Source organism: Notothenia rossii (genome assembly GCF_949606895.1).
Source record: "Notothenia rossii genome assembly, chromosome: 11".
NCBI classification, from domain to species: domain Eukaryota; kingdom Metazoa; phylum Chordata; class Actinopteri; order Perciformes; family Nototheniidae; genus Notothenia; species Notothenia rossii.
In genome coordinates this window covers 42,076,281-42,087,737 of record NC_136910.1, presented here as the reverse complement: position 1 = coordinate 42,087,737, position 11,457 = coordinate 42,076,281, and the positions used below count along the sequence as shown (strand labels likewise).

Sequence of the window (11,457 nt, the reverse complement as noted above, 5' to 3'; positions counted from 1 at the left end):
CAGATTCCAAACTAGAAGGCTCCAAAGATATTTAAAAGCGGCAACAAACATTCATCTGTTTTTCATCTTGCAATCTACTTATTTATCTAAATAGTTATCACCGCAATAAATCCTACTTAATTTTGTCTTAATGTACAATATTTACATTTTGTACTTGTATATATCATATTCTATTTACATGTATATAGACTTCTTGCGCAATTTTTATTTTTGTATTTTATTATATATATTGTATCGTTGGAGGAGCTCAGGTCATAAGAATTTAAAGGCCATTTCTACACTGTAGCTTATGTGCATATGACAATAAAACCTTTGAATATGAATAAAGTTCATGTTTTTCCCACCAGAGGGGGCTGCTATGTGAAACACAGTCTAATAAGCAACTTTTAAAGAAGAAATGAATGCACTTTTGAAGTGTAATTTAGCTGGACTGATTTCTTAAAAACCTTTGTGGAGCAATTTTTAAATGAAAGATAATATAGATGAATGTTATTAATATTAACATTTGGGGTATATCAAACAGACCATAGCAGTAAAGGATATCAGGATGGTTGACCCAGAGCGTGTCGTTGAGCCAGTCGTTGCCGTTATCCTGCTGGAGCATCTTGTCGTAAGTGATCTGCAGGAGCCGTACGTCTTCTTCATCGATGCCTTCGTTCCAGATGTCGTACAGGATGGTCATTTCTTCAAACTCGGAGCGTGGGCTGAAGTACGGCCGGGGGGGGGGGGGGGGGGGGGGGGGGGCGAGGTGACGGGGGACAGGGTCTCCAGCAGCAGCTCCCCCTCGCCTCGTCGAGCCCTTCGCGCAGGTTTCACGACCACTGGTGGTTTTTCTTCATAGAAGCTGTCTGTGGAAGGCCGGACTGTCTTAGGCTTCACGTCTTCTTCCTGGAAGATCAGGCCCGGCCGGCCAGGGGAGTGGGCCGTGATCGTCTGTGTGGATAGATCTCCCAGATCTGCATCGTGGGGTAGATGATCATTTGACAACTCAGAGAAGGTCTTCTTGCCTTTGGGTCGACCAAGTTTCCTCTTGGATGATGTGGTGTCTGATGGCACCGGGACGTTCACGGTGAGACCCGCGGGCAGGTCTTCAGGGACTCTGGCTGAAAGCTCTGCCGACTGGTTGGGCAGGGCGCTGACGGGGGGCTCCTTGAAAACAGGTCTGTCATCCAGGCTCTCAGAGGATATTTTCCTATTGAAAGTCAGTGCTGTGGGGTCAGGGAAGACAGGAGTGAAGGTTAAATCTCTTCCTGGAGTGCGGGGGGACTCCAACACTCAGGACAGGGGATTGTGCAGGGTAGGAGAAGGGACTACCGGGGATGTGAGGGGAGCTGAGCAACAGGCTGCTGCCCGTCAGGGGGGCCTCACTGCCGGGTGTGTTGGGCATCGTGTCTGTGCTCTGGGACTTGCCCAGACTTCGAGACCGCTCCGTCAGGTCTCTACCCGGCGTGCGGGGGAGGTCCTCATCTGTGGGGAGCCTGGGCCGCTGGGGGAAGTCAGGGAGGGGACCAGGGGGAGGGTGGAGAAGGGAACGACCTTCTACTGCCGGGTGAGGAGGGAGAGGGAGGTGCATTACAGATGCGGAGACAGATTTGGGGAGGGGTCGGTGAGCATCTACGGGGCATGGGGGTAATCTACCCGGGGTGCAGGGTACTTCTTCAGGCTCTGCTTTACCTTTGGCTTTCGTCTCCTGGTCGCTGTCGGGCAAGGCACCGGTGGGGGTCGGGGGCCGAAGGATTGCTACGGGCTCCTGAGGTTCAGACTTCACTACGGGAATGTCTTGCTGTTTGACTACAAGATAAAATTATAATTAAATGTAACATCTGTCATAAATGAATGCTAAAAGAATACATGCAGAATAATGTAGCAGACGCTCACCTTTGGGTGAGGGTGGCTTCAGGTCCTCCGTCACCTCCTCCTCAGGACTGGGGGGTCTGCGTTTGACTTTACTGCTCAGCTCCTCCTTGCTCCTCCGCTCCTCCTTCTCCTCTGGTGGCGGCCCCGAAGGAGAGCTTGGCACCTTGGTCTCTGCCTTCTCCTCTTCATCAGACGACGATGTTGATGAGGACGAAGAGGAGGAAGAGGTCACTTTGCCTTTAGCCTCCGAATCTCGTGCTGACACCACCTCATCCCCTTCCTCCTCCTCTTCCTCCTCCTCTTCTGAGCTCAACTCGTACTCAGAGGAGTCTGCACTTTCAGCCGACGAGACGGAGCTGGCCTTGGAGGAGGCAGAGCTCACGGCTTCTGCAGGAAATCAGGGAGAAGAAATCATGATTTACAGGAAATACACAGAGGGGAAATAAAACCACCAACTGTTGTAGGTTGATATTTAAAGTACCGTCATCAGATGAATCTGAGGAAGCGCTTTCACTGGAAGAGTCTTCATCATCACCCTCCTCATCGCCACTCGCCTGAAATACGATCACAGTGATGAGCAAGCGCACAAATATGCAATTTACATAATGTGAACAGTCCAACACATACACAGTCAAAGCTAACATTTAACGGCTTACTTTGCCTGACGACAGCCCGTCCTGAGTTTCCTCAGGCTCCTCCTCCCTGTCAGACAACGACTCCTCTTCCTTCCCTGAGGTGTCCAGCTCCTCCTCTCCCTCGCTGTCCAGCTCCAGTGGCCTCGAGGGCCGTCTCTTCGCCACTGCAGAATCGGCGTCCAGTTTGGAATCGTCGTTGGGGAGCTCGGCTTGGTCTCGATCCCGGTCTGAATAAAATAAGACACAAGATAAATTAGCTACTGCCAGAATGATATCGAGACACTGAAAAGCATATTTAACGAATGGAAGGCTCTGATGAGTGTAACAGCATCCTGAGGTTATGTTGGCGAGAATGAGGGGTAGAGGACCTGTGGTTCTAGGAAGTTGGGATTACTTTGTGGAATGCCTGACCTCTAACTAGTAGCCTGACTGTAGGACTCTCACAAAAGGGACTTTGTACAATTATTCTAATCAAGCATCATTTGCGGTTATTATTTTTATTTTATGATCGCTGTAGTGTCTGATTGGTAATCTTACAACTTTGTATTTTTCAGTTTTCTTTTAACCAGGAACACTTAACTAACTGACCTTCCTCTTTCTGTATGCTGTACCATGTGAGCTATGTACCATGTATGTTCATAAATAAAAACTTTAATAAAAAAAAATTTAGCTACTGCCGATTTTTATAATATAAAACTGAGTGGGAGTGTATAAACCGAAGAGAGAGTCACCTTCATCCTCCAGCTCGTCATCCACTGGAGTGGAGGGCCGGGCTCGCTTGCTGTCTCCTGCTGCGGCAGCGTCAGGCGGGTCCTTCCTCTTCACCTGAACACAACATGCAGCCATTAAACACCAGCAGAGCACCTGGTGGGGCAGAAAAGGAGCCGCCCTCTTCTCTGTGTTTACTAAAAGACACATGTCAGGCTTACCTTGAAGGAGGGCAGGCGGATGGCCCCTCGTAAACTGATTCCCAAGCCCATTCCCTCGTAGCCCAGCCCCTCGCCCTTGTTCCAGTTTTCCAGCAGACTTGAACCCATCGTCTCTTTAGGTTTGGGTTTTTCTTCCTCCTTCCCCTCCACACCCTTCACTGGAGTCAAAGATACCTAGGGGAAGGGATGATACATGAAGCTGGGTAGTAATTGTATCAAAGACCTACTGTATTATACTGAAAAATGGCCTCCAGGTCAAAATAATGAAACACTTGCTTATGGTTATTTACATCATCAGTTAATCAGTCAATTATTTTTCCCTATTCATTTTAAATGACAAGAAATCCAGACGTTTAAATGTGATACGATGTTAAAGGGTGAAGAGCAAGAAAGCCTCCCATGTAACAATATGAAACCAGTGAATATGTATCATTGGAAAATGTCAATCAATTGATTATAACAATCACACACTCTTTGATCAGAGCGTCATCATCACAATGTGTTTACAACATTAGCTTTTTTTCAAACTATTTGACAGTATATAACCCACTTTTCAAAATGGTTTTTGAACTTTTTTTCATTCATTAAATTCTTTCACATGTAGATGTAATGGAATAGTACTCAGCCAAAGCTAAACTACTTAGAAAGTTTGTTGAATTATTATTTGTCATTTATATTAGATCTCTATTGTTAGTCAATTAACAAAAATAATATTGAAATAAATATCGGCTGATTAATGGATAGTGAAAACAATCATTAGATGCAGACCTAGACATTATCAGTCTGTTTAACCAAAGATTGCGTGTGTGGATACAGGCTTCTGTATTAAATGTTAAGTGAAAGGAAAAAAGTACCTTTGCCGAGTGCTCCTTCTTTTCCCACCAGTCATCAAAGGCTCTGAAAGCCACCACCTCCACCATTTTCCGGTTGAGGTCCCTCTTCATGATGGCCTTCAGCTCCTTGACAATGACCAGCAGCACACCGTCAACAGTGGCCTTGTGGGGGTCCTCTTTTTTAGTATCATATCCAGGAGGAGGAATAGTAGGGTTAAACTTTGGTATACTGGGATTCTGCCATTCCTGTCCGGGTCCTGCCGGTGCTGCTGCTGCTGCTGCAGCTGCATCGCTAGCAGGCGTAGCACCCATAGACAGAGGCACGTAGGGTGCAGCGTACGGCCCCGAAGCACCACTGTCTATATAGTGTGGATAAGGAAAGGGCCCTCGAATCTGAGCCATGCGACTCAACATCTGCTGCTGCATCTGGAAGGACATGGGCACGGTGCTCCACTGCTCCCACCGCAGGCAGTTCATCAGCTCCATCTGCACCAGGGGCATCATGCTGTGAGCAAAGGGGCCCATGGGGTGCAGCATGTGGTGAGGCACACCGGTGAGGTGAGGGTGTCCCGGGACGGCAGAGTGAGGCGGCAGGTGGTGATGGGAGAGTTGGTATCCGGACTGGTGCTGGAGGTAGGGCGGAGGGAGGGCGATGGTCTGCATCTCCGACACAGCAGAGTTCATGACGATGCCTTTACATTCTGCACCCTCGATGGGAGTCCCGGGCATCTCGTCGTCAGAGATCTCCATGTCCTCCCCTGACGACTGGTGACCCTGTGAGGAAAGGAAGAGAGGGTCAGCACTATGCAAGGTTAAATCTTTAGCTGACCGCTTAGCAAACCCCTTCCACTTTTGATAGTGTTTGTTACAGCTTTCAAAGAGTAAAACTCAAGCACTCAAAAAAGACACTTTATAAGCCTTTACTACCTCATGTAAGGGTTAATATAAATGCAAATGCAATACAACTAAGTTGACAGGATTTGTTTATACCCACAACAATCAACGTCTATCGACAGTTTTGTTTGTTTTCCCAAGTGTTCATATTAACATTGCATAAATTGGCCATGATTATTAAATTCTTGCTAAATTCCAGAGTAAGGGAATCTGCTTGTATAGCTTTGAATGACAAGTGCAAAACATCTTAAATTGTGTCAAAGTCCTTTAAAATACAGTGAACCTGTTTGCATTTACCAGTGAGTACAGTGACAGAACAATCTGGAGACCGATTGCAAAAAAGAATCTTGAGAACCAAATGATTAAATTATCCCTGGATATTTTTTACATTAGAAAGTCAAGTTGTCATGGCAAATTCAGCTCTTTTACTTTCTCATTCAGGGTTAGGGTCTGCTCTGTCTGATTTGAGACGCCAGGAGACAACAAGATTGTTTCATTTCAAATATACAAATATTTTAAGTTTACATAAATAAGTGTTGATGAAACATAAGTTGATATTGGAAATAAAGCATTTTCCTAACCTTGAGAACTTTCAAGACTTTTGAATGAATCGTGCTGTGAAGACTTTGAGATAAGGCTTAAAAAGCTCAGAGTGGACCTTGAGACAAGATTGTTTTGTCAAACTGCCCCTTTAGCTTGATCATAATTGAATAGGTATAGTTTGACATTTCGTTAAAATGGTTATGATATAATACCTGAGATTTAGAAACCATACCAAAGCAATCTTGTTTTCTTGGATGCTTTACTTTGAGAAATAAAATATGTTTAAATGCAAGCAGCCTTACAATAACTGTGCCTGAATAAAATGTTTTTTTATTTTATTAGTATCATACCCTGATCAAAACAAACCTACAGCAGTAGTAGTAGTAGTAGTAGTAGTAGTAGTAGTAGTAGTAGTAGTAGTAGTAGTAGTAATAGTAGTTCAGCAGCCCTTAGGACTGACCAGTGAATAATTCAAGATAAGAGCACACATTTATTTATGTGCTGTTCTGAGTTCAAAGTTTAGTATTTTCCAACTAGCAGGCTGACCCATGTTATTCAGCTTGTTTCCAAAGAGAGTTGCTTGCCCTCGTGATCAAACTATTCATTCCTAAACCATAATTGAGGATGTGAATTCAACACTTGTAGCATTGAACAAATCAGCATTTTACTCCATTTCCTGCTGTTCATTATCATAAAAAGGATATCTGGTAGAACTGCAGGGATGAAACTAAGCAGAGTAAGCTCAGCATGGGAGTGGCGATGTTATACAAATGACCTGTTTGCCATGCTTGCTTTGTGATAGCTAGAAATGTGAGACAGGAGAGGCTGCAGCCAATCCTGACTGTCAGGCTCTGCAGAACCAGGAAGTGTTGTGTTGAATGGGGCTAACTGCCAAACTGTGTTTTCCTCCGTGTGAGTGTGTGGTTAGTGTTAGAAAGAGGAAACAAGAGTTGTTCATTCTCCAACAGCAGAGCACTGCTCTTATTTCTCCTTTCAAACGATGGTGTTACAATGACTTTAAAACAAGGGAAGCAGCTTCTTATGAATGTGAAGGTATTTAAGTTTGAGAAACATTTTTCATAACTTATGACAACTTTTAACCTATGCTGGTGGTAATTTTGACTTTTTATAAACATATTAGGAGGATAGCATTTGTATGACTATTAGCAAAAGGAAGTCTTTCATGGTGTACCTATTATTAATATAAAGATCATAAATGTACTCTACAATAAATAAACACACAGCAGTGGGTTAACTCTTTTGTTTAGCCGTTATACACAGATAGCTGTGCTGTGGGATTAGAGCTTCCTCTCCAAGGCATAATAAATAGAAATGAAACAAAAGGGAGAGTTTACTACTACCGACCTGCACTGAAACTAGACATCACTTCCTGTGTCCTCGATGTAACCGTCACAGCTGTGAGTAAACACCAGCAGCGTGTCTTTATCAACTAACCAAGGCTATCAATACAAACTCATTTGAGCTACACTTGACAACTTGTTGTGCTTCTTCCTGTGTAATGTAACCACATGAATACATGCATATTTTTATTTTCATGTACACATACGTTTCATGTAAATAGAAAGTCAAAAATATAGGTCTTACCGTTTCCATTTGATCAGTCGGAGTGTGGCATCGAAAATGCCTATCGTTGAGGTCACTGTTGCTCATCTTCTCTGGGAGAGGAGAACTGATTCTCTTGATCAGGGAGGCAGTTCCGGGAATTGGCTCTTCATCTTCCGAGTCTGGCAGTGGGGTCGGGCTGATATCCTCCAGGCCTGTACTACAGGGACGGGAGTTTTGCTTGCCCCCCGTGTAAGGGGGAATTGGGGATAGCTGAGAGGATGAGGAGGAGATGGGACTCCCCTCCATCCGCACCTCAGTGTCCGAGTCTCGCTCCTCCAGGAACGGCAGTTTTGTCCTTTTCTCCTTTAGGAGCATCTCAATGCGAGAATCCAGGCTATTGCGTTCTAGGTCCAGCGTGGGGGAGCCAGGTGAGGGGCAGTGCTCTGGGGTTTGAGGAGGAGGGGTGGTCGGGTGGGGAACGGGCTCCGGTGGGGGCTCTGGGATCGGAGGAGTTTCTGGCCTCTCCTTGACGGGCAAAAAGTCAGTGGCAGCTGCGGGAGGCGGCTGTGGAGGTCGGAGGTACTCCCCCTCCCTCTGGGCTGGGTGATGGAAAGCAGGCTCCGACGGGGGAAACGCGGGGGGCAAAGGAGCCTGATAAGGCGAGAAAGCGGATTTGAAGTTGGACGTAGCAGGGGGAGGCGCTGTGTATGCGAAGGTGGGGGTGGAAGGTGGAGGTTCAGGTGGGGTGAGTTGGTGCTGTTTGAAGGGAGCCTGATCCGACGCGTTACCCCGGAACATGTTGCTGCGGTACTTAGGCCTCTCCGGTCTGCGGTTGTACGCATCCTGGAACTTACTCTCATGTCTGCGAGATTTGTAACTTCCGGAGTTCTCGGCCCGGCTCGACTGGTACGCTGGGGTGGACTGCCGACTGGAGAAATTGGAGTCTTGAGAGAACGGCGTGCCAGTCTGCCGAGGGGTGTGAGGGGTTCCCTGGGACTGGGGGGTGTCCTGCCTCAGGCTGGAGTAGCCCGTCTCCTGGGACAGAGGAGTGGTGGAGCTGCTGGGTGGCAACGCTCCTCCAGCAGCAGACACACTGCTCTCCGACAACCTGCGGATGGGCTCGCAGGCCTAAGAGGAGACAAATGGGATCGGGATTAATCAGTGAGCACAGGCGAACATTCACACCACTACCATCAAAACACACGATAAAGGTATTTAGGTTGTTACTTTAAAGATACTGTGTATACATTTGCAGGTCTCCCTTGATAAAGAGATCTATGATATCAAGGGACCAATCTGGTTAAATAAAGGTTTGAAATGAAATTAAATGCACTCATGACGATTTCTGCCAAATGTTAATTCTCGGTGTGTGTACTCCTGCTTTCTTTTATAAAGCAGACAGTGAATAAGAGCATCTAGGCAATGCCTGGGGGATGTTGTGCTAAGAGGCCAAAGTGCATGTTTCAGTGGCTTTGTGATTTCAGTCCACAGGCAATGCTCTGGACAACATTTCCTCTGCTCTACTCCACCACCTGCTGCACTGATAACATGGATTACAGATAAGGATGTCAGCTAAGGTTGGTATTTGTATTCTATTCAGCAACACTTCAACTCACTAGAATGTACTATGTCATTGAATAAGTCTAAACAAATGTAACAAAACCACTAAAGCAAATATTTTGCATATTGTTAGACAAGTATTTACCAGTAAGGCTTCTGCCAGGCTGCGAGGAGAGACCTCTCTGACCTCCTCCCCACCAACAGGCAGGGTCAGCGGGGTGTAGCTGCCATTCATCAGGAGCTGGAAGTACCTGAGGCGATTCTCACCTGCAGATTAGAAAACATGCATGGGTATGAGGCCAAACCTATAAAACAGGCCCTAATGCCAGCATGCTTTATTCCAACTAATCTCAAACTTAACAAAAATGTAAACATTTGTAGTTACATGCCGTTTCCTTTCCCGAGCACACAGGAGCATTACAAACTAATATCAAAAAGTGGTATCCATGGTATACTGAAAATCTTAACACAATTAATAAGGTTTATGTGGTAAACTCTTTAAGTAACACATGCAGTTGATGCTATAATAAAATGGCCCAAACATTGTTTTAATAGATTTAACGATAAAAAAGAAAAAGATACATTTGTTGGAGTAATTCAAGAGGATAAGCACTTGTGTAGGCACTTGTGTAATTAAAATCAGTCAGTATTTTGCTGATTAACTCAACCCAGATTTAAAACGGTTGCCAGTCAAACAATAAATACTGTATTGTCTTAAAAGGAGTTAAAAGTGGCTGTTGTTCATTAATAAGAAGCAAATAGATCATCTTATAAACTCAAAGGGGATTTCACTTAGGAAGTAAATGAAGTGGGAAGAGAATTCTGACTGATTGTTTTCTGTTTGTTTGTTTACAGCTCTGAAATGATGCACACTGGGAGTACACAGCACCGTCAACGCTGGTCTTGTGGGAGCCGCTTACATTCAATGAAATTCAATTATCCCAACACAACACACTACACACGTGACTGCTGTCATAATAATTTTTAAAACATGGTAACAATACATTTTTAAATACATGTGGTGTTCTCCTGGTGCAGAGAACATGCTCGTTCGTGCAAAATGTGGGTTACTCAGCTTTTCATCAGACTGACTGAATCACTGTTTACCTTTCGGGTCCAGCTCCACGTGGATGAAGTTTCCCATAACAGACGTCTTGTGAAGCGACTGCACAGCCACTTTGGCAGCTTTCACGTTCTCAAAAACAACTTTAGCAATCCCCAGGTGCTTCTTATTCTTCGGATTGTACAAGATCTCGACGTGCTCGATTTCTCCAAATTTTTTGCACATGTCGCTAAGAAATCCTTCCCTGATGTTGTCGTTCAGCCTGGCGAATGTCACCTCCTTGGGAGGCACAGCGCCGATATAACACTCATCGATCTGGAAGAAGAATGAGAGGAGTTAGAAGAGCTTCGTGTTGCACCATGTGGGGCAATTTCGGACAGCTGAGATAAGAACAACAGTGCCAGAGTAGTTGCGATTAACATGCAGATCAAGTAAGCCCACTGCACGTATCAGATTGTGCATGTTATTTTGGTTTTAACAGCCCGTCCAACATCATAATTTCCCCCGACATCCAGGAGATGAGCAAGGGGGGTGTGTCTAGAACTTTTGACAGTCACCCTTTTCCTCAAGGAAAACTGGCATCGTGCTTTCTGTCAGATATTGTACCTTAAATGTCGGCACCGGGAGGTCGGTCTCTTTGTATTTAGTCCAGAGACGACCGATCCTCGGGTCTCGGACCATGTCCACCGGTGGCATCCCGGGGTTCTGCAGGAGAGGAGGGGGAAACGCATGATGTTATCCATCTAATCTAAAACTTTACAATAACTTGTTGCAAAGTAGTTTCACACAAACCAGTGTGAATGAACAACTCCGTGCAAGATGCTGGAACACACCGGTCAACACAGACCACATTGTAACTTATCATGGAGGTCGGCTCCTCTGTCACTATTGTAGCCGTTTCGCCGCGTCAAATACGTTCCACTTACGGGCATGTTGAAAGTCAGCCCATCGTAACGATACAGTTTGTGGGATCCCTTCTTCAGCGCCGGGTCGATGATCAACTTGTAACTTCTGCAGTGGTGGCCCCGCTTCTCCGCCGAGCCGCAGCCGGGATGACTGTCCATGCCGTTCGCCAAACCTGAAACGACAGGCAGCGACAGGGAGAGAAGAGCTATCGTGAGCCAACGCTTAAACACGGTCCCGTTACCAGCCCCCAACACTTTAAACCAGACAAACGTTACAAATGCATGGCTTTGGTGGTAGGGGTAACCTAAGGTAGCCTAAGTGAGAGAAACGGGATCTAGCGTGTATCCCAGTTACGGAAAACAGGCTTTAGGAGGGCTGGAGAAAGAGGAAAAAAAGAACAAGCTTACTTGAACTCTGCTTTCTGCCATGGTCTTCGTTCAATCTGTATTTCTCCCCTGGCTTGGACATGGTTCGTCCGATCGAGATATTTTCTTTAATTGATGAAAAGACGAAATCGCTTTCCTTTCGCCGCTTACATTACATGATTTAGCTTGAAGAATACTGCCTCCTTTTCGGCGAGAGCCAACACATATTGTGTGCCTCTGGTCTGTAGCTTCTGTCTCTCCCACAATACACCGCTAGGCTTGCCCAACGCTGATGCTAGCCGCACT

General features: G+C 45.7%; 1 protein-coding gene across 1 annotated transcript; it reads right to left on the bottom strand.

Moving 5' to 3' along the window:
• Positions 1-6: 6 nt before the first annotated feature.
• setd1ba (SET domain containing 1B, histone lysine methyltransferase a) lies at positions 7-11,436 on the bottom strand. Its single transcript, XM_079657979.1, is given in 15 exon segments — positions 7-742; positions 745-1,263; positions 1,265-1,791; positions 1,879-2,244; positions 2,339-2,411; positions 2,514-2,719; positions 3,224-3,317; positions 3,422-3,595; positions 4,276-5,028; positions 7,297-8,385; positions 8,963-9,084; positions 9,925-10,195; positions 10,487-10,585; positions 10,807-10,958; positions 11,194-11,436. Coding segments are annotated over 15 exon segments (4,827 nt in total). The 5' UTR covers positions 11,255-11,436; the 3' UTR covers positions 7-421.
• Positions 11,437-11,457: the final 21 nt, after the last annotated feature.